This window comes from Anolis carolinensis, chromosome 2 (assembly GCF_035594765.1).
Source record: "Anolis carolinensis isolate JA03-04 chromosome 2, rAnoCar3.1.pri, whole genome shotgun sequence".
Lineage (NCBI taxonomy): Eukaryota > Metazoa > Chordata > Lepidosauria > Squamata > Dactyloidae > Anolis > Anolis carolinensis.
Genome location: NC_085842.1, coordinates 165,004,006 through 165,028,195, shown reverse-complemented (window position 1 = coordinate 165,028,195; position 24,190 = coordinate 165,004,006). Strand labels below are relative to the sequence as shown.

Genomic DNA, 24,190 nt, shown 5'->3' with positions numbered 1-24,190 from the left:
TTTGTATTGCTGTGTATTGGCATTGAATTCTGCCAGTTTTGTAAGCCACCCTGAGTCCCTTCGGGTGAGAAACGATGGAAATAAATAATAAATAAATGTTATAAAGTGCTTTGGGGCAAACAACAAGATGGAAACATTTCTTAACCGTTTGATGGGGATGGATGCCCGGTTAATTATAGAGAAGGGAACAGTGCTTGAGCAGTATATTACAGTAGAGTCTCACTTATCCATGCCTCTCTTATCCAAGTTTCTGGATTATCCAAGCCATTTTTGTAGTCAATGATCCATGAGGTCACGAAGAGTCAGAGACGACTAAACGACTGAGCAGCAGCAGTTTTCAATATATCGTGATATTTTGGTGCTAAATTCGTAAATACAGTAATTACAACATAACATTACTGCGTATTGAACTACTTTTTCTGTCAAATTTGTTGTATAACATGATGTTTTGGTGCTTAATTTGTAAAATCAAAACCTAATTTGATGTTTAATAGGCTTTTCCTTAATCCCTCCTTATTATCCAAGATATTCGCTTATCCAAGCTTCTGCCGGCCGGTTTAGTTTGGATAAGTGAGGCTGTACTGTAATTTAATTTTGGTCATGGGGACTGAATTATCCAAATGCGCAGCGAAAAAACAAAACAAGTTTTTAATTGCTTTTTAAAAGATGCAAGGGTGGGAGCCTGCCTGACCTCCCTAGGGAGTTCCAGTTCCGGGGGGGCCACTACTTAGAAGGCCCGCTCCCTCGTCCCCGCCAACCTCTGAGGAGGCCTAGTATAGATGTGGGTGTAACGTCAGGAGAGAATGCTTCTGGAACATGACCATACGCCTGGAAAACTCGCAGCAACCCAGTGATTCCGGCCATGAAATGCCTTGACAACACCTTGTTCTCGGTGCTCTGGGGCCAATAAGGGCTGTAGTTGCCTTGGGAGCCGCTGGGTGGCAGTGGGCGAGATTCAGTGGCTGGTCTAGGCGGACGGAAGTGGAGGAGAAAGAGGCCGCCCCGCGAGACCCACGTGCTTCTGTGCCTGGGTTGACCGGCCGGGAGCCGCTTTCTCGGCCATGGCGGAGCGGATAGAGCAACGTGTCGAGGACCGCGTCCCGGAGCTCGAGCAGCTGGAGCGGGTCGGGCTATTCACCCGCAAAGAGATCCGGTGAGCCAGGGAGGGGAGAAGCTCTGCACTGTGGAATTACTGCAGTTCGACACCACTTGAACTGCTAGGACTTTATGCTATGGAATCCTGGAAGTTGTAGTTTGGTGAGGACGTTTTGGCAGCACGCTTTTGTCAAACTACAGCTCCCAGGATTCCATAGCATTGAGCCACCTGCACTTGAAAGTGGTGTTAAAGTGCATGCATTCTACAGTGTAGGTCAGGCATGGGCAAACTTGTGAGGGGAAAGGAAGGGGCCTGAGGCTGTGAGGAATTGTGGGAGTTGAAATCCAGAACACCTGGAAGGAGAGCCCAAGTTGGCCCATGCCTGGTTGTAGGTACACCCAGTGGTTCTATCCTGCCCTTGCCCCTCATTGTTCTCGTACATCATCTTTCTATGGAACTAAACATAGGCAACATCTGGGCACTGCAATTGAATCTGGGCACCTCAATTGAAGGGAGATGTTGACAAGCTGGAAAGCGTCCAGAAGAGGGCAACTAAAATGATCAAAGGTCTGGAGAACAAGCCCTATGAGGAGCAGCTTAAAGAGCTGGGCATGTTTAGCCTGCAGAAGAGAAGGCTGAGAGGAGACATGATGGCCACGTATAAATATGTGAGGGGAAGTCATAGGGAGGAGGGAGCAAGCTTGTTTGCTGCTGCCCTGCAGATTAGGATGTGGAACAATGGCTTCAAACTACAGGAAAGGAGATTCCACCTGAACATCAGGAAGAACTTCCTCACAGTGAGGGCTGTTCGGCAGTGGAACTCTCTCCCCCGGACTGTGGTGGAGGCTCCTTCTTTGGAGGCTTTTAAGCAGAGGCTGGATGGCCATCTGTCGGGGGTGCTTTGAATGCAATTTCCTGCTTCTTGGCAGGGGGTTGGACTGGATGGCCCATGAGGTCTCTTCCAACTCTACTATTCTATGATTCTATCTACACTGCCATGCAGAATTGAGATCATCCACTTTGAACTGGATTATATGAGGCTACACCAGGGCCATAGCCAGAAAAAATATTTCCCGGGGGGGGGGGGGGGGGTTAAACTTCTTTTAGCGAATCATGAAGAGTAGTTCCATAATGCAAAATAATTTAGAAATCAGGCTCCATCGATAAACTTCAGTGGACACTCAAGACAGATAAACTTCAGTGGACACTCATGGGGATTTGGTTAACATTCATGAGTAAACCAGGTTTTTTTTAAACCTGAAACATTTTTTTGGGGTGGGTTGAACCCCTAACCCCCCACCTCTTCATTACAGCCCTGGTCTACACTGCCATATAATCCAGTTCAAAGCAGATAATCTGGATTTTACATGGCAGTGTATGTAGATAGAGCCTTAGAAAAGGTTCACCCAGCTTTTTCCCCACCCTGTTTGGGGCAATGGCTTTCTACTTCCCATTCTGGCCACTAGCCAGGATTGTAACTATGGGGAGAAGGTGAGGGCATTCCTCCTCCATAGGAATAATAATACAGTAATAATTATTTATATCCCACTTTTCTCCCTCACGGGACCCAAAGCAGCTTACAGCATATTAAAATCATATCAACAATAATCAGAGTACATCAATAATAAATATAAATATCATAAAATAAGCAAATTTAAGAAAACTGCTACGATGCACATTCACATTCATGTGGCATCATATCGAGATATATATTGCACTTTGTAGATCGATAGGCGGTAAGGTTACTCTGGCGGTAAGGTAACGGTGCTTCATGCAGTCATGCTGACCGCTGGCTCTTTGTCTTAGAAATAGAGATGAGCACCAACCCCTAGAGTCGGACACGACTAGACTTAATGTCAGGGGACATTACCTTTACTGTGCCAAAGAATGCTGGGGTCTCACCAAACTGTAACTCCCAGGATTCCATAACATTGAGCCCCTAGCAGTTAAAATGGTGTCAGACTGCATTAATTCTACAGCGTAGATGCACCCAAAGTGAGTTGCAGTTTGAGAATATATGGAGAGCCACATGTCCTTTAATATTTGTTTAAAATTAGCCAATATCAATGTTCACATCTAAAAGAAAACCCTTTAATGTTGTATGTTTCCCTTTGGAAACTATAGTGTCACCGGGTATGTGGTGAGAGCTTAGAAAAGATACATTTTTTTGTACTACAGCTCCTAGAATTCCCCAGCCAGTTGGCCAAAGGGTGTCCTTCCTGAACTCAAAATGTGTCTTAAGAGCTTTTCTTTTCTTTACATTTTTGCAGGGCAGTTGTTAAGAAGGCCTCAGCCCTTGAATATAAAATACAGCGGAGAGCCCTTCACAAGGAAGATTTTATCAGCTACATTCAGGTAATTTTTAGTTCTCTTCGCATCGCTTAAGATATGTTACAGTTATTCTGTGTTTCCTCTTTCATGGATTGCTTTGCCTTTTAAATGTGAATTTGTAACACAAAGCAAAAGAAGGATTGTTTAGTGACTGAAATATCTCTGGGATCTGATGAACTGTTGGCTGGGAGTTGCATTTCAGAAAGATTAGAAGGGCTTCAAAATTCCCACATCTAGTCTTCTAGGTTTTCCACGGACCTGGAGATGTTTGCAGTTGAACCTAGGACCCTTTTGCATGAAGCTTAAATGCTTTGCTCTTGTGTTAGAGCTCTTTTGCTTTGAGATAGGGATCTCAGCCTCACCAGTGAACCATGGTTGTTGTTTGTTTGTGCCTTCATTCTTTCCAACTTTTGATGACCTTAAGGCAAATGTATGACAAGCTTTACAATGTGGCATTCAAAGGGCCCATAGGTGAAGCCACATGCTTAATAAAGCAAATTTAGGGGGGCAGTTTGACACCACTTTAACCGACATTGCTCAGTGCTGTGGAATCAATGAAGCTGTAGTTTGACAAAGTCTTTAACATTTTCTACCAGAGGATTGTAGCCGCACCAAACTACAACTTCCAGGATTCCATAGTATTGGGCTGTAGCGATTTAAATGTTGTAAAACAGCATTATGTTCATACTGCAGAATCATCCTGAATGACTCTGCCTGGTCAGCCAAACCACACACTGAAATGGGCAGTTTAGGAGGAAGAGGAGCAATTTAGCAATCATATCATGGTCTGTGTAGCTCAGGTTACATGCTTGTGTCCACCCCGCCTCCCAAAGAGTGATTGCTGGCAGAAGAAAGAAAGAAGTCAATCCAACAAACATAAATTTCTGTTGCATCACTGGAAGTGATAAGGTTAAATCAGTTACTGAAACTCCCTGTGTTACAAACAAAATAGATTCTGTAGGTTTGTTTTTAAGTTGAATTTGGATGTAAGCCAGAACAGGTACATGTTTAAGTGGATTTTTTAAAAAAAATTGGATGGGTTGGGAAGGGTTGACACCCTGTAACATTTGTTTTTCTGTCTGTGCCCTGTTCAGAAGATTTCAGCTCGCTTTCTGTGCCTGTGACAATTGGGATTTTGAAAAATGTAGATTGTTATGGAAACAAGGATTGGTGATATAGCTTTAGTAGAGACACCTTTTATCCATGATAACTCTTCCAGGAGTGAATTTCACTTCCCAGGGGTGGACTTTCTCTCATTTTCTGTTGTTTCACCCCCATTTGTAACTAGGAGTGGGATGTGAGTCGGACGTTTGTAACCCAGGAACTGCCTGAATATGATTATCCACATATGATGGTATCATATTGATATTTGAGCTTATTATAAGTGTGAAGTATCCTGCTCAGTATGAAGGGCAGCCAGCCAGTCAGCTGTGGCTTCATTTAGGATGCTTCATTCTGCACCTACATACAACCCAACATGGCATTATTTTACCACTGAGTAGGTTAACTCCATATTTCGCTGGTTTGTGGAAGGTGTTTACCACATTTTTCTTTCACTTAAAGCTCCAAACATTAAGGATTTCTTATGCAAGTTGTTTGTTCATTTGTTTAATCTTCATGTCCTGTCCTATATTGTGGGATTTCAGGACATTGTGCAAGCAAAACAATATAAACAAGGTGATACTATTCCTTATTTAAAACTACAATAAAATAATTCAAGCAGCTCAAAAGGCCCAAACTGTTAAAACCATACATGTGTATATTTAAAAGCTAAGTTAGGGCCCAGAAATTTTATTGAAAAACGGTGTTTTGGCTTTGTGCCAGAAATAAACCAACGTTGGCACCAGTTGGGCTTCAGAGAGGACGGAGTCACAGCATAGAAGGCCCTTTCCTGTGTCATATGTATATCTTACTTATGAATGCTTAATTTGCAAATGTGGAGGTATGGATGTATTTGTTATGCCAGAAATCCAGATAAATAGCTTGGAGCCCAACTTCAACAATAAGTTTTTTGAAAGTATAGTACATTAAATATGAGGTACCATACTGCTAGGCTTGCTTCATTTATTTTTCCTCTTAAATTGCAAAAATGGCTAGTTCATTTTTGGCAATCGTCACTGATCCCATTATATTGCGATACCTATGAAATGATCATCCTTGAGCATTTTCCCAAGTTCAGACTGCAAAAGGATGGCAGTATTTAAAGTGCTGAGATATTTTTTATTTTTAATCATGGGCTTCCCTTAGGCTGGTTCATACTTTTCTTTCGTGTGTTCTAGGTACATAAGGGGTTTTATGGAATGAGTTGCTTTCAATATATATAGGATGATTAGGAACTGGTGTAACTAATACTAAAGTGGGTTTTTGATTAATTGACATTTCTTGATTAATTGGCATCTTCATTATAAAAGACCTGCCCAACTTGCAGCTTCATTCAAGTAATGGGAATGGTTTTGCTGTATTAGCCTGCTTAGCTTGATCAGTGTTGAGATATTGCTGATCTTGTGAATATTTTTCTTCTCCAGTATGAAATCAATTTATTGGAACTGATCAAGAAAAGAAGAGCAGTAAGTAAATTGTGAATTTGGAAGAAATTCTTATTCAAGTTTAAAAGAATGTAAAGTTGATGCTTTCTTCTTCGTCTTCTTCTTCCCCCATTAGCGAATTGGCTACTCCTTTAAGAAAGATGAGATTGAGTACTCCATTGTGCAGAGAATACACAATGTCTTCAAACGTGCCACGGCAAAATGGAAAGTAAGCCTGTTGCATAATCCTTTTCGTAATACGATATCAGTACGATAAATAAATGGAAGCAAGATATATTCTTGTATGGTTTTATTTCCAGAACAAATATTTCATTTAGTATTCAAAAGTGGTTTACCAAAATAAATCAAATAAGTGGGCTAAGATTTGGTTTGGCTAACTTGTCATCAAATGTCCTAATGAGTGTGGCTTGTAGTCAAGGGTGATTGTCCTGAAGTCCAGCACTATCCGGAGAGTTATGGGTTGCTAGGGTCTTTAGCAGAGTAATGTGTTATGAGATGCTGATTCTTATCCAGCAGGCACTCTTTGGGAAATTAATATGCTTAAAACATACATAATATATTCTTATTGCTCTGTGGGTGAGGCCCTGGAATGGAAGCCACGGGGATGCAACTGCTTCTGTATATTCTGAATTATTCTGTGGGTGTTCATTACAGCATGTGATTGAGGATCTGAAACCAAAATAGGGATTCCTCAGAGGTATGACTCTTAACTTTTAAAAAGACAGGAAAATTATTGTAAATGTTTCCATGTTTTGCAGATCACGCCATGTTAGAGATGTTCCTTGGACCCTAATTCCTCTCTAAACTGCTGCCTGTAGAAATGCTGACATTTCCCCAACAATTGTTGCTGATTGTTAGAGAAAGGGTCACTGTGTCAGATGAATAGTATTTGTGTTCTCTGCTGATTCTTTTCGGTTTTGTTCCAATAGGATGACCTTCAGTTGTGGTTGTCTCATGTCGCATTTTGCAAAAAATGGGTGAGTACTGAAGTGTAATGTCCTGTTTTAGGGATTGGGTTGTATTCTGACCGGTTGAACCATAGAGCCTTTTTTCAAAGAAAATCAGTGAACACAGTCTTAGTGCATGAGATAATTTGCTAGATCCCTGTTGAAATTACTGGATTTGGTTTTGATTGTGATACAGATTTTTTTCCTTATGCATTTGCGTGATGGAAAGGGAGTGGTTAGAAAGAGGAAACAAGACTATTAAAAGTGAACCAGTGCCCACAACCAATGTTTTAGTCGAAAAGGTCACCAGAAAGTGATTTTTCTCTCATTATTGGGAAGCAAAGTAGCTTCTTGAGGAAGTTAGGAAAGCCCCATTTTTTACTGCCTTGGTAAAACTAAAAGTTAGATCATTTTTAAAGTCCAGCTGAGATAACCCCCCCCCCCCCCCCAATTGTGTCTGTAGTTGTTGTGTGATTCGATCAAAATGGTTTCCTGTGAATCTACCAAAAGAAACAGTGATGTGTGTTTTCCAGGAAGAGTGCAGGTATTTTTGCCTTGCCTCTATTTGGTGCTCTTCTATAGTCATGGTGTTATTTATTGTTCCGCTACCCAACCAGTCTCTGATTTTATTAGGGGAGAAACGGGTACTAAAATGAAACTCCTTGCATTGCAATTGTATAATGTGTTTGTCACTGTAGTGTGGCAAACAACAACATAGTCCTCTGTGATGGAGATAAATCTGTTTTCATGTGAAATACCAGTGGTGTATGGATGTGAATTATATCTTCTGTTTCTTAACAGAACAAGAAAATGCAGCTGAGTAAAGTGTTTTCAATGATGTTAGCCCTTCATCCCAATAAACCAGGTAAAATAGTTTAACTCAGAATTAATGGTACATATTAAAGGTGACCATCTTGGAAAAGACAAGCAGAACATCTTGGCAGTAGTATTAATTCAAACTGATGGAATATGTTAGCTTGATTTGTGTGGAATCATAGAACTGGAAGACACCTGAAGGGCCATTCAGTCAAAACCCCTGCCGTGCAGGAGCATACAATCAAAGCATCCCTGACAGATGGCCACCCAGCCCCTGCTTAAAAACCTACAGAGAAGGAGGCTCTGATATGCTATTAACTAGTCATAATAGAGGGCCGTTTCACATTGTATAATGTGGTGAGCATGCTGTTTTGGCCAGGGAGCTGTGCTCCAATTTAAGGAAGTTCTCTAGCCTGGAATTCCAGCAATAGGAGAGGCTAAGTGCCTAAAGTGGAGCCAAGCAAGGTTAGTGGGTCAGCTCTTACCAGTATGGACATGTTTCCCACCAAGCAACAACTCAGTTTGATGCCTGCCTCCTACGAGAAAGCCACAGTGTAACAGATTCATGTGCTACAAACACAGTTCGGTTCCACACAGCATTTTAAATATTAAATTATCAATTATTTCCAATTACTGGCTGGAAATAATAGTAGGGAAAATTGCAGGCTTGCTGTGGACCATCTCTACAAGCTGCATCTGCCCCATGGACCAGGGATTCTCCATTTCATCTTTGCAACAAAAGTGAATAGTTTAAAAAATTGGAACTCAGTATTTTGCTGCCTAAATCTCTGGGTCCCACTGAAAGAGAGGCATGGCTCATCCCTTCCTGGGGACAATCCATTCTTAGATATATTTGTGTTAGTAAGTCAGGGTTTTTCATAAATTGATTAGATGGATTTTTGTGGGAGTACTGTGAAGAGCTGACCTTTCATCTCTGTCCTATAATGTGTAGTCCTCTAGATATTGAATTTCAGCAGCCAGCACACCTCATCATTGACTTTAATGACAAGGACTTTAATGACAAAACATCTGGAGAACTGGACCCCATATGTAGGGGGTCTAAGTGGTAGAATTAATGTTTGACCGTCCTTCAACTTCAATGGCTTCAACACTGGAATCATGGGTGTGGCAGTTTTACAAGGTCTTCAGTCCTCTCTGCCAAAGAGTGGTGCTAAATCCACAGTATTGAGTCATGGCAGTTAAAGTGGTGCCAAACTGCATTAATTCAACATTGCAAATGGACCCCTAGTGTGTCTTCAGAATAGTTTGAGAATGCTGTGTATTCATAGTGCTTGTCTGGAAATATGCAACAGACATGTGCATAGCTCTTGAAGGTGGGGCTTATTTTTATAAATTCATAACTGCTTTTCAAGCATTTAAAAAAATGACACATGAACAACTTTTCTTGGAATGCATCTGTACAGTGTGTAATCTGTTTGTTTGGCCAGAAACCTGGACAGTGTTTCTCTAGGACAGTGGTTCTCAATCTGTGGTGTTTTGGCTTTCAACTCCCAGAAATCTCAGCAGCTAGTAACTTGGCTGGGATTTCTGGGAGTTTTAGGCCAAAACACAGGAGACCCATAGGTTGAGAACCACTGCTCTAGGATAACAAAATATAAGCAGTACTATGACTTCTTAATTTGCTGTTGGAGCTGCCATCATTGACAACATCTAAACCTCTTTTGTAGCTTTGTGGATCATGGCTGCAAAATGGGAAATGGAGGACCGTCTGTCATCAGAAAGTGCCCGGCAGTTGTTCCTCCGTGCCTTGCGTTTCCATCCTGAATGCCCAAAGCTTTATCAAGAGGTAAATTCTATTCCTTTTCTGTTTCTACCTTAGAGTATGTGCAGCAGCCCATCCAGGTAAACAGGATTTGCTGTGGAATTGGTGAATTGCATGCCAAATACACCTTTGCACCTCAGAAAATAAATTATCTTCATTCAAATGCAGAGTTGCATTTAAAGTCAAGAGGAGCAACAGGTTGATTAATAATACAATATTTGGGTATTCAGAGATAATACCAGTGACAGATAAGATGAAATCTTCAATTTACTTTATTTAGGTCTATTTAAAGGACTATTTAAAGCAGAACAGTTCTGATATTTCCCAAATTCTATTATTTGGATATAGTTATCTCAAGGGGTTTATTTAAGACGACTAAACGTAATACAGTAGAGTCTCACTTATCCAACACTCGCTTATCCAACGTTTTGGATTATCCAACACATTTTCATAGTCAGTGTTTTCAGTACATCGTGGTGCTGCTGTTCAGTCGTTTAGTCGTTTCTGACTCTTCGTGACCTCATGGACCACGCCAGAGCTTCCTGTCGGCCGTCACCGCCCCGAGTTCCTTCAAGGTCAAGCCAGTCACTTCAAGGATACCGTCCATCCATCTTGCCCTTGGTTGGCCTCTCTTCCTTTTTCCTTCCATTTTCCCCAGCATTGTGATCTTTTCCAAGCTTTCCTGTCTCCTCATGATGTGGCCAAAATACTTCAGCTTTGCCTCTACTATCCTTCCCTCCTTTTGGTGCTAAATTCGTAAATACAGTAATTAATACATATTGAACTACTTTTTCTGTCAAATTTGTTGTATAACATGATGTTTTGCTGCTTAATTTGTAAAATCATAACCTAATTTGATGTTTAATGGGCTTTTCCTTAATCCCTCCTTATTATCCAACACATTCACTTATCCAACATTCTGCCGGCCCGTTTATGTTGGATAAGTGAGACTCTACTGTATAACTAAGATAATAAAAGATATTGCACAACATTTAGAAATATAGACATGCTTAAACTTGTATCTCTGCAGTAAGAAAAACATGATGAAAATGAATATGTTTATGTTCCTAGAATTCCTGTTTTCAAAAACTAAATTACGATTTTGAGTGGCGGGGGAGCTCCTCCAGGAATTGAAATGAAAAGGATGTGCAAGTTCCAACCAAAGAGGAGAAGGAGCCATTTCTGTTAACTTGTTTTAATTTTGTTTTTATTTTTTTTGAAATTTCCACTTATAGTAAATAATCCATCACAGTCACCCTTGGAGTTTTCATTTCTGGCAACTCTATTCAAATAAGCACTACTTGGTTATCATTTATGAAAAATGGTGTAGCATTTTGCCAACACGTTTGAGCTGAGTAGCAAATACTGTCTCATCAATTGCAATTTGATCCTTATACTTATGCACAATTTTATGGAGGAATCCAGGTTTTAAAAATGAGTTCAATAAGAAACAATAAAACCAGTTTTATGGAAAATGTGAACCAATAATGTGTTTAATTCTTTAAATCAGATACTTGGAGTTGACTATTAATTTCTGCCTCTTCAGTTTTTTCAAGAGTTGTTTGAATTCCCCCTTTCAGCTAAATAGCAATATATACACCTGAAATATTTACCACAATCTAGATTTGACCCTGTAGTTTTAAGTGCATCTAAGGTTCCCTTTATATTAGAGACATTAGTTGAGACTAAGACCTCATTACACTAGAGCAGGGGTCCTCAAACTTTTTAAGCCGAGGGCCGGTCCACAATCCTTCAGACTGTTGAGGGGCCGGATTATCATTTGAAAAAAATACAAACAAATTCCGATGCATACTGCATTTGTCTTATTTGTAGTGCAAAAACAACAACAACAACAACAATGAAAGAACAATACAATATTTAAAAATAAAAACAATTTTAACCAACATATATTTATCAGGATTTCAATGGGAAGTGTGGTCCTGCTTCTGGCCAATGAGATAGTCAAGTTAATTAGGGTTGTTGTTGTTGTTGTTGTTGTTGTTGTTGTTGTTGTGTGCCTTCAAGTCATTTCAGATTTTGGGTGAGCCTAAGTCTAAAATTTATTTATTATTTATTTACTGCATTTATTTACTACATTTGTATCACACCCTTCTCACCCCAAAGGGGACTCAGAGTGGCTTACAAATTATATGTACATACAATATATTATATTATTAGCATAGCACAATACTAGCATTATATATTACTATATTGAACTATACCACTATACTGTAATATTATTAGTAACATTATATGTAATATAGAATATATAATTAATATTATTATATGGTATTATTATTAGTGTTATATTGTATTACATTATAATATTATTATCAACATATGTATATACAATATATTATATTATAAAACTGAGGGCGGGGGCCAGGTAAATGACCTCAGAGGGCTGCATCCGGACCCCGGGCCTTAGTTTGGGGACCCCTGCACTAGAGCAATGGTTCTCAACCTGTGTGTCCCCAGGTGCTTTGGCCTAGAAATCCCAGCCAGTTAGGATTTCTGGGCATTGAAGGCCAAAACATCTGGGGACCCACAGGTTGAGACCCACTGTGTTAGAGCATCTATTAATTTTAAATCCGGTTGCTGCCTTTTGCAGAATTCTGGTAGTTTAGGGAGGGGCCTTTAAACTTCTCAGCCAGAGAGGTCTTGGGCATCATTAAACTTCAAACCCCAGGATTCTGCAGGAAGCAGGCACAGTGTTTCAAGAGGATAGATGCTCTAATGTGATGAAGTCCTAAGTATCCCAACCCACAATTAATTTCTCTATAAAGAAATATGACATGCGAGGTTTACAGCAAGAATGTAATAGAGAATTGGAAAATCCACTTTTGTGTAATCAATGGCTACCTGTTTTATCATCTATAACTAGCTGGCTATAGATGTCAGGCCATATCTTACACAGCAAAAGTTGCTGTTTTAGGTATACAGTGCTCCCTCACTTATTGCGGGGGTTAGGTTCTAGGACCACCCGCCATAAGTGAAAATCCGCAAAGTAGGGACACTATATTTATTTTAATATTTATACATTATTATAATAGTTATACACTATTTTAAGTATCAACCAATCGTGTGTTAATAAATCACCTCCTCCACCTCCTCCTGTTGCCTCTTGGGCTCCTTTTCTCTTGCTTTGGCTTCTCCTTCCTCCTTTCCTTAGGCTGTAAATTGTAATTTTTTATGATTTATAATAGTCTTTTAGAGTTTATTGAAAAACTGTGAAACAGCGAATCCGTGAAAAGAGAACCATGAAGTAGTGAGGGAACACTGTATTGGTCACCACAATATTTATTCAAGAAAGGATTTCTAAATCAGTAAATGGATGGAAATTGACTCTACTGTAAATGCTTCTTTAACACATTTGTATTTTGTGAGTTATCCGATGGTAGTTATCTCTCCCATAGCTGGGAGGAAATAATCACAAAAGTAAATTTCGATTGGGAAATTTTATTGATATTTGATAGATGGGCAGCCTTGCCCAACATGATAATTTTCTGGTTTGTCTAGCTACAACTCTAAGCATCTCCAGCCAGGAAATCTGATTAGGGCTGAGGAAGATGCACACTGGAGTATCATGGTATCTCCCTGTCAGAGTTTATTTCAGTTAAGAGTGACATTTTCACCAGCATTAACATTGGCATCCTTCCTATCCAGGAATTAAAGCTGGAATTTGAAGCTGTTTGTGATCTGATTGTGGGATGTCTTGACCTCATGTCCAGCTTTTTGCCTTCCTTTGTTTTTGTAGTATTTTAGAATGGAGTTGATGCATGCAGAAAAGCAAAGGAAAGAGAAGAAAGAATTTGAACAAGCAAAGATGGACTTGGTAAGAAGTTCAAGGATTTGTTATCAATTTCCAGCTAGGTAAATGCCCAGCCAGGGCAGAAACAATTCAGTTTCAACATTTGGGCCTCCAGGTGTTTTGGATGTCAGCTCCTATAATTCCAAACAGCTGGTAAAATGGCTGGGATTTCTGGGAGTCCAAAACACTTGGAGGGCTAAAGGTTGGGAACCACTAACTAAGGGCCCTTCCACACAACCATATAATCCAGAATATCAAGGCAGAAAATCCCACAATATCTGCTTGGAATCTGGGTCCACACTGCCATATATCCTACTTCAAAGCAGATAATGTGGGATTTTCTGCCTTGATATTCTGAGTTATGTGGCTGTATGGAAGGGCCCTTAGATTATTTATTTGTAGGATTTTAAGTCTACTTTAGAATACAGCAATAAGCGCACACTGAGGGCCCTTCTGCACTGCCATATAATCAAGAATATCAAGGCAGATAATCCAGATTATTTTCTTTGAACTGGATTATCTGAGTCTACACTGCCATATAATCCAGTTCAAATTAGATAATCTGGATTTTATACAGCTGTGTAGAAGGGGCCTTATAGTACTCTCTAGCATTTTGCATATTAAAGCTGAAAGCAAATGCAGTTTTCCAGGGTGTATTTCACTATATACAGTAGAGTCTCACTTATCCAACACATTATTGGATTATCCAACGCATTTTTGTAGTCAATGTTTTCAAAACATCGTGATATTTTGGTGCTAAATTTGTAAATACAGTAATTACTACATAGCATTACTGTGTATTGAGCTACTTTTTCTGTCAAATTTGTTGTATAACATGATGTTTTGGGGCTTAATTTGTAAAATCATAACTTAATTTGATGTTTAATAGGCTTTTCCTTAATCCCTCCTTATTATCCAACATATTCACTTATTCCGGCCCGTTTATGTTGGATAAGAGAGACTCTACTGTATTCCTAATTGTAGAAGGAGGAGGATGGAATTTATATGAAAATGAAAATGCTCTGATAATTTGCATGGCTGCAAAATGATGCCAGATGCAAAATGGATTACCTTTCTTTGACTAAGATGATTCGGCCCATACCTTGTGTCAAAAGTATGTTGCCAAATTTAGAGCAAATCATTCATTTTTATATGATTGAATGTAAAACCTATGCCAATGATGTATGGCAGGCAACATTAAGCATAATTATTCTGCCTTCTCATTTCTTTTCCCCGAACATCAAAAAGGCAGGGAAAAAGGCAGGGAAAAGTGTCTTGTGTTGTTTCTAGAAAATTAGTGGTAGAGATTGGGAATGTGTGTGGATCTATCAAACATTGTTGGACTATGCTTCCAGCATTCTGGTCACTTCTAACTATGACTGCAGTGGGCCTCCTGATTTTCATTCCTGAATTGTAGGTTTAGTGAGTCAACAAGTCCTTGAGGCCTTTTTTTTTTTCACCTTCCATGCCACATGCACCCTCCATTAATGAAATAGTTGCATGTGCTTCCAAGAAAATGAGTTGGTTTTGGGGTTCTTTCTTCCACTTCAGGCTTAACTGCATCATGGTTGATCTCTCTTGGGTAAGAGCGGGCAGCTCCCACCAGAGCTTTCCAGCATTTTCAGTGGTGAGGAATGATGCGAGCTGTAGTCCAACATCATATGGAGTCTGGCTGTCAGCCGTTGCTTAGGATGTAAGTGGAGGATATATGTGGAAATTGTTTCCCAAAGGTACCAAATCAATCTGAACAAATATTACAGGAATCAGAATAAGTGCTGAGGAATGTGCATATCTTTGCTATAAAATGCAATTTCCCAAGATCTGTACTGAAGTGGTTTCATATATTTGGATAGTTTTGGTCTGTACATAATCCTCTCCTCCTAGCCAACAACGTGCTCCTACCTATAGCTCATTATTTTTGCATTTGGTACCTTTTGAAAACAAACTCCACATATGTGCTCCTACGCAACAGTACTCTGCAGAAAAATTGTCACTTTTCTTCATCCAAGAAGAGTTAGTACCTCCTGCTTTTTGTAAATGTTCCCCATTTCAGTGCAGGTGCCATGTGAGTCTTTGAGGTGTGTGTAGCTTCAGTTTGCAGCTTTATATGTAAAGAATGTAAATATTGTCTCATTTGAAAGATCTAGGAAAAATATTTAATTGTAAGAGGGGTTTTGTCTGCAATTTTCAGGGCGAGTTCAACTATTCTGAGGAGGTGCTTAATGGTGAAATGGCTCGGATCGTCTATAGAAATGCCATTCAAAAAATCAAAGGTAACTTGTTCACTTTAAATTAATATCCTGCATTCTGTTTCCTTATATATGTGATCATTGCATCTTTGCATAATGGATTCAAATTCACGTCTTTTTATTGAAATAGAAAAAAATTCTTGCATTCTTTTGTTAACATGCAGCTCTGGCCTTTCTCAGATATAGGATGCTAGGCCAAATAAGACAATAATCTGGTATACCATCAGTTGAAAATTGAGGAATTGTGTAGATAAGTACTCACCTGCCCATTTCTTCATAAACACAAGCACTTCACATGCTTTAAGAGAAATTTAGCTAGCTTTTTTCTTCGTTTTTCTATTGTTTTAGAGCTGATTGGTTTAGTTTAGCATAGATATTCATTTCTTAAACATTTGATATCTTGGAGAGTGTGGTTGCAAGACTGATGCCACACAAAATTAAATTGTATTTAAATCCACTCTAGGTGCAGAGTTCCTTTTGTCACTGCTGTCAATTGCAAAACTTTTTGATTCTACCATAGACCTCCAAAAGGAAATTCTTGAGAAGTAAGTTTGGTGTGTGTGTGTGTGTGTGTGTGAAAGTAGCATGAATTGTTCAATTTCCATAGGTTAGTGTTAAGCACATGTGGTTTTTTATTTTACTTGAATTGTATTTTAGGAGTTGGGGCTGGGATTAGTTCTGCCAGCTGGCGTCAGTTCTAGTTATGTACTTCAAAAAGAGGATTTTTCTCCCATTAGGTGCTCTGATGTGAAGATACCAGCTTACTGCTTGGTTGAGTCTTTCGTTTTTATTAATGTGCTTTTTATACAGTCTTAATTTGGTGAACCAGAAGTGTTGAAATGGCTGAGCTGATTTTTTTTAAAAAAAATATTTTTTCTGGCACCAGAAAGATCACAGAGATAGCAAACCCAGGTAAAGGTCTCTGTGGAATGTAGTTTAAATATAGAGTACCTTGACTGAACAGCCATACAGCTTCACATTAAAAGGCAAAGAACTGCAGAGGCACGTTTCCATGGAAGAAGCGCTTGAGCCCTTCTTGGAAGCCTGCCAAGAGGTCTTTCGGTGCACTTTAATAGAAGACGAGTATTTTTATGGAACAGAATGTACCTCAAAGTTTGTTTCAAAAGGTACCCTTCACTGCACTGCATAGCAAGTGACTTTTAAAATTCAGAAACGCTTGCAACCTTGCTTCCAATACTGGGTGTATATGTACTGGTTTTGTATTTAAGAAACCAAGGGCCAATGTAATGTGTAGAATGATAACACCTTCTTGGTCCATTCAGGTTGGTTCCCCTGGATAAGTATGTTATTGTCAGGCTATATTTTCTTTGAAAAAAATCTTCCATTATCTATAATATTGATATATTTATTGAACTGTATAATTTGCTGTAGGCATAATGTCAGAAGTTTTGGGCCATGATCCAGACTGCCAGCTGTTCATGAATAGGTTTAAATAAATCTCATTAGCCTTGACAAGTGCGCCACACACAGTTCTCTTTTTAAAAATAAAGAGCTAGAAATAAAGAAAAAATTGAAAGAGCCCTTTCCTACAACATTGTAATTTCTGTTATGTAGTATTAAGACAGTGGTGTTAAAGACACTTGTGTACTGTGGGTTTGATACAGTTGTTTGATTATCCACTTTAGATTTATGGCCTATGTCTCCTGTCCTTATTCCACAGGCACATGGGCCCTTACTTTTTCACAAGGAGAGCCCATTCTCTCATGTATTAGTTTTGTACTTAAAATATGTTTTTTTAAATGTATGTGATGCCTTCAAAATGTGTTCTTGCACCTGGAGTATCAATGATGTATCAGAATGAGCAAAAGGACATTATTTTGAGTGCTCGCGTGTTAGGGAACAAAACACTCTTAGTTATTCCTGAACTTCATAGCATAAGGGCCATGTACCGACAATGGCATGATACATTTTTCCCTCTTAGTTTGCAGGCACAGTACACAAATGATCCTCTTGTATGGGATTACATGGCCCGGAGGGAACTGGAGATAGAAGCTCTGCCGCCATCGGAACATATGTCTAAACAGTCAAAAGCATTGGACATGGTGCGCAAGGAAGAACAGTGTTGCGCAGTGTATGAGGAGGCAGTCACTTCACTTCCCTCAGGTTAGAACCTGGCTGGATATTCAGATATTGCTTGTCTCCTCCCATCTCCCACTATTTCCACATCCCTTTCCATAGCAGATTTCCTACACATGAAAATTTGGCATTTAGAGCCATAAAGAGACTAAGTTTGCATTTGTCTAATAAACCACATCTGTTGAAGGAGGAAAGAGACATGTAGTGAATTAATAGTTGGAATTTTTACCATTTGATTGAATAGGATGTGATTAGCTGTTCTGATGAAGGATGGCTGTGTTGCATGGCAATTACATCTTTTCAGAAGTATAAAACTGTTTTTGTTAATTAACCTTTCAGAGGACATGTGGAAGTGCTATGTCATTTTTTGTGCGGAGAGATTTAAGCGGAAGACCAACAGTGAAGAATTAAGGCAAAAGGTAGGTTTCCCTTCCTTTCAGAGTAATATATATTTCTGTTATTGGTTAATGCAGTGGAATATATTAGTTGGGATTTTTGTAAGTTTTGAGATTAACAGGTAACTTAGAAAAAAATCTTGAAATATTTCCTCTTTTCAGTATCGGTCTATATTGGCCTTTATCTGTTTTCCACAAATCTGCTGATATCTGTTTCTTTTGCATAAATGGGTGGCATATTGCAAATCTTGTAGCACCTTTGAGACTCACAAAAAGAAGTTAACATTGTAAGATTTTACAGACGTATCTATTTTATCAGATGTGTGTATCTGACAAAGCATCATGCATCTGAAGAAATAGGCTTAAGTCTACGAAAGATTGTGCTACCAACTTCTTTCTCTCAGTGAGCCTCAGATGTATTGACTGATGCATATTGATTCAGGCTAATGTGAGCTTACATCTTTGGGTGCTATATTGTTTATTAAAAGGCTGGCACTTGAAGAATGACTTTCTATTTGTATTTAGGATTGCGGCATTAAAAGATGCCCTTTTTATTTTTCATGGTGTCTGATTTATGAATAATTTTTCCTTCTCCTTTTCCTTTCACTTTAGCGGCTTGAAAGGCTTTTGAGTATTTACAGCCGAGCCCATGAATTGCAGCTGTTGCCATCCTCCCTCTATAAACCGTGGGTAAGGGTTCCATCATGTCACCTTGAATACACCTTTGTCTTGTTTCACAATGGAAACGAAACATGGTTGTGTCTTCTTAGAACTTGGCTAATGAACTAGCAGGAAATAAAAAGAACCTCCAAGGAGGGTTAGGGAAAACCTTTCTAAAACTCCTGAGAGGCATTGCTGTCAGTTAGTTTAAAATATTGGTATAGATAGAACCAGTGCTCTGACTGTATAAGGCAGCTTCCCATATTCCTGTCCTTTACATATCTTAATGACATGACTAGTTGTTCGTATTTGTATAAAACAGAAAACTGGGAATAGATTTTTAAATCAAATCTTCACATTTTTTCTATGAATTCTTGCACTTTGCCAGCTTCAGCTCTTAATGGAGCTTGACCTCCGACAGCAGGCTGAGGAGGTAGCAACAGCAGCGACCACTCGGTTCAGTCACTTGACAGAAATGTGGGAAGTGAGACTGCAGTTACTCCTGAAGTTGAACAGTGATGGCGTGGGCCCTTGTTTCCAGGAAGCCATTAAAGTGGTTAATGCTAAGGTAAGTGCCTAGTGTCTGCAGCTGCATTACATCAAATTGCACCCCAGAGTGTTATTAAACATCTCTTCACAAGCTTCAGCCATCATTGCCAACGGTTATAATTCTCAGACCTATAGCTCAGGAAAATCTGTGGATGCACAGGTTGGAACCTGCTACATAGGAGCCGTCAGCACTTGCCAAGTAGCTCTTTGTTGTGGTGGCACCATCTCAGAGCTACTTGATATTTTGGCCATCATACTACTGGATATTGTGGCCATTCTTAAAGACCAGGAGAGCAGCACACTCCAATGCAATAGTGGCACAGGTTCCTGTTTATAAGTGTTCATGAACGTCTTCTGAAGCCCTTAATCCTACATTGCAAACCTTTTATATTACTTCAGTAGCAAGGCTTCTTAATTATCACTGGAAAAGATAATAGTGCTCAATAAAGTTGATTGGAGTAGGACAAGCAAAATTTCACATTATTGGTGGATTGACTCTTTGAAGGAAGCCAAAGCCTTGTGTTGGCAAGACCTGATAAGAGAGTGTTTTGAAGAGCCTTTTTCATACAGTTGCTGCAAGTCAAAGATGACAGCAGCACATAATAACATCAGTTCAATTCAGGTAGTCCCCCTGTGAGCTTTTGGGTAGGTAGTGTTGATCATATCTCATATTTTCTTGGTCTAGTTTTTCAGCATTCTCTCTTTCTTCTAGGACAGCTTGCCACTCTGGATTTTATGGGTAGAATGGAGTGAGAGTGCCAACAGCAAGGCTGACACTGAAACTCTCTATCAGGTAATTGACATTCCATGTACAACAAACTAGTAATCGTACATAAAATTGAAAGCAATTGAAAGTGGTTTTACTACTTAATGTCACATTTGTTTTTAGAATATGATTTGGGTGCTATGGATAACAAAGGTATGGTAGAAGATCAAACTAAGTTGATCCAAGGGCCCAAGTGTGAGGAGGCATATTAATAATGTCATATATCTATCTGTCTGTCTGTCTGTCTGTCTGTCTGTCTGTCTAAATAGAAACTATTGTAATTTTGGAAAGGTTTAGCTGAAAATGAGGTTTGGGTTTGATTTTGATCTATTTAGAAGCGAAGGTGATCTAGGCTGTCCATCCTACAAAAACAGCTTGAAAAATAGGAGATAATGAAATTTGATACTAAAATGGGACTGAGGGACGCACACATAAACTTAAATATTTCGCTGTGATCATCATGGGTAAATCAGTTGAACTCTCTTTCTGGGCACTATTAAATAAAATACAGACCCTTCATAGTCCATAACAAAAGCTTAATAACTGTTTTACAAATGCATTTAAGATTGTGTTTAACTTTCAGAAATCTTTACTTGCCACACTTCCAGCTGATTCAGTAAGCATGAAAGAGAAATACCTTGAATGGGCTTATAGAACTGGTGGCTATAAAAAAGCAAAGAAGGTTTTTAGAAGGTTAGAAATTTTCCCTTTTAAAAACATATCTAATTTTTTGTACCCCAACTTGTTTTTAAAAATTTCTTTTTTCACATGACTTTTTATATCCTAGTTTATATGAAAGCCGCCCGTTTTCCCTCGAGTTCTTCAAGAAGATGATTCAAATTGAAAAGGAACAAGTAAGTGCTTAAAGTGGATACAAGGGCTAGTTTCTTTTGTATCATATGCAATATGTTTAGACACATGGAAGCAGGAAATAATCCACTGTAATACTGGTTGAACATCCAAAACACTCCAAAATTGTCCACATGGATGACAGAAGTCTAAAATACTTTTGATTTCAAGCACTTTGGATAAGTGTTACTCATCCTGTACATGGATACACTGGGCATAGGAGAACCAGTATTTTAATTTGCTGTTTAATATCTAGTAAAATCTGGAATGCTACAAATTACCCCTCTGGTTAAACACCTTATGCCTCTTGAAACTTTAGGGAATGCCACATCCTCTATGGTAATCTATGATCCTAAGTTAACAGACCTTTTCATATGCTCCTTCCCATCTGAGGCACAGTTGACAGGAGTTTCTGTTAAAGATTTTAGAAGTAGCGTCAACTGACTGAAAAACCCTGCTTTAGAAGATTTTAGTTGCCTTCTCAGGTGGCATTTTCCTATCACTTGAAAATGTCTTTCTTTTGGCATACTTAAGCATTGACTTATGGACAAGGGTGCAGTCTTTTAGATGTACCTCTTAATTTTTTCATTGTTTATTCTGTGTTGCTCAAAGGAAACTTCAGTGGGTGTTATAGAATAGAAGAAAATAGAACCTGCTTTGGCAGCTGGGTTGATTGGCAGGAGTCAAACCAAAATGTGGGAAAACACACAGGACTGTGAGTGGGTGAGGCACAGAAAGAGCCATGCTGGTGAGGGAAATACTTATACCTTACTGTACAGGGTCACCAGTGCTTCCTCTCTTCTCGCTGGCCCCTTATCATAGGAACTGCTCCAGTAAAATGTGGGGCAATAAAATACAGGGGTAATTGAAAATGCTCACATCAATATTAATATTGCAACCAGATCTCATTTTTATTTAACTACCACCAAATGAGACGGGCAGTGTTTTGAGTCGCTTCTTCCACTTTTTTTTGCTTTAAAGGAATCTGGCAAAGTGTTCAATATCCGAGAATATTATGAACGTGCTTTGAGAGAGTTTGGCGCCACAGAACCTGGTAAGAAAGCTTTCTGTTCCCCTGCAAGTCTTGAATCTAGACTCTGCTAGTCTAGTGCCCTCAGAGAGATTTGGGATTTCAGTTTCACCCTGCATGTCCAGAGGTCCTGGGCTATAGTTCGCTAAACTCTGGTAGGTACCAGGCTATGAAAATCTGGTTAAATTAATAACATCTCTGCATTAATTACATCTTTTTAAACTGCTCTTTTTAATACTTAGCCTGTGCAATGTTCAATAAATTTATTTTCTTTTCAATTCAAAGTCTTCTACCCTGTCTCCAGATTTTTTTCACAGTAGTAGGATATATTTAGCTTAGAATCAGGATTTCAAAAGCAAAGCTAGTTGTTAAGTTGTGACTCATCCTCAAAAAGCCACTCTTCCATTCTATCCTTCTCCTATCACTTCATTTACAAGCCCCCATATGAGCAGGGCGGAAACTGACCTTAATCCTACTTTTTTTACTTTTTGAGAACATTTTTGCTGGCGAATAGCAGGACGTTTCTTCTGCTCTGGCCTTAGTTATTAGAGATGTATGAGACAGGAATGGAGATTCACAAGCTAATATTATTGCTGCGAGTTCTTTACCCCTCTCAACTGCAGATTACCCAGTCTTCTGAAGTAGACATGGGCACTATACTAGTAGGGGGAGTTGGGTTCTTTGCCCTTATATTGAAGTGCACCAAAATACTGTGAAGTTGATGAATCCATGGGTATCCACACAGATACATAGGACTCTGGATAGCTAATTTTTTGACCTACAAGGGATTCTCTTTCTGTCGTGTTTCTCTTTTCTTCTTACAATCTTAACTGGGTTTTCTTTTCATTTGAAGATCTTTGGCTGGATTACATTAGAGAAGAGCTGAATCACCCTGAAGGCAAGCCAGAGAATTGTGGCAATATTCACTGGAGAGCAATGAAGGCTTTGCCGGGAGAACAAGTGGACATTTTTATTTCAAAGTACACTTTGTTGCAAACTGGGCACCTGTGAGCAATGTTGTGACTGATGTGGATCAGAAGAACTACAGATCAATATAAAACATTCCTTTGCCTCCCTAAACACTGTGTATACTTTGTTCTTTCAAAGTTCTATCCTGCATAAAGACTGCAGTATGACTGTTGGTTTTTTCATAGATTTCGGTGAGGGCAAAGAACTGGGACGGGGACATGGTTTGTCAAGATTGGTCCTGTTGGGGTGAGCACATAAAATAAAAATTTCCAAGTCTTTCATTTTTATCCTGACTCGGAAAAAAGATTACATTTATTACTGTGCAACGTCCACTGCGTTTAGTTAGAAGAATACGATGGCTAGTCTACCTGTCTATATTCTCATTGCTTTTATTGTTATGCCCAGCTTAAGTTGGCTCAGTATGTCCCAGAAACTCAGATGGACAGGTGGAACCAAAGAGAGAGGGGAAGGAGTAAAGACACAGCTGTGTTGACCTCTAGAAACAGATCTTTCCGGAATTTTCTTGCCAGCTACAAAACAGATCTACTATCCAAAATTGGGCAAGATCTTGTGGTGGTGGTGGTGGTGGTGTAACAATTAATGTTGCATTTTCTCATTCTCTATTGTGAGACCAATGGAATCTCTCCCCCTCCCCCGGTCAATTTAATTATATTATTTGACAGTGAGGCTGGTGCAGGAGGGAAAAAATAATCACTATTCTGTAGATCCATTATGAAAGACTTGATTTCTCGTAGCTATTCCTGACCTGATAAATAAAGTGTGGAAATACATTAAAGCAGTGGTTCACCATGGACCCCTCCTCCTTAAGTTCCTTTTATGGCTGCGGACTACCAAGACTTAAGATTTCAGGCACTAGACTGCATCAAATAATTATTTCAATTTTCTCCTTGAAGTTCCTTCAAATTTAGAGAGAAGGGAATATAAGTGTGACAAACCATTTACTTAACTTCTAGATAATCCCATTCTAGATAAACCAAGGGGTACTAGCTGTAGTTGTCTTCTGTGTGTTGCCCCATTCCTGCACTAATGACAAATAGAAGCAGAGGCATTGATGTGCAGGATCCACCAAATGTTCCCAGCAATGGGACTGAATGTTAGGTGACTGCAATCCTATTTGGGAGCCACCGTAAATCCCCTAAAAGTACCAGATCCCATCTGAACCTGGAAACTGCAGAGTCAGGCCTGGTTAGTACTTGGATGGGAGGCCACTAATAAATGACAGGCGCTGTTAGCCTATATTTCAGAGGAAGGGACTGGCAGAACCACCTCTGAGGA

General features: G+C 39.3%; 1 protein-coding gene across 1 annotated transcript; it reads left to right on the top strand.

The window, feature by feature from the left end:
• The first annotated feature begins 959 nt into the window (after positions 1 to 959).
• utp6 (UTP6 small subunit processome component) lies at positions 960 to 23,005 on the top strand. The gene is made up of 19 exons (XM_003223223.4): positions 960 to 1,153; positions 3,367 to 3,451; positions 5,953 to 5,994; positions 6,089 to 6,181; positions 6,903 to 6,950; positions 7,722 to 7,785; positions 9,425 to 9,543; positions 13,277 to 13,354; positions 15,522 to 15,603; positions 16,043 to 16,124; positions 17,522 to 17,703; positions 18,016 to 18,095; positions 18,684 to 18,761; positions 19,120 to 19,299; positions 19,993 to 20,073; positions 20,630 to 20,739; positions 20,834 to 20,900; positions 21,877 to 21,949; positions 22,779 to 23,005. The coding sequence occupies exons 1-19, from the start codon at positions 1,062 to 1,064 to the stop codon at positions 22,934 to 22,936; spliced, it is 1,794 nt and encodes a 597-aa protein (XP_003223271.4). The 5' UTR covers positions 960 to 1,061; the 3' UTR covers positions 22,937 to 23,005.
• Positions 23,006 to 24,190: the final 1,185 nt, after the last annotated feature.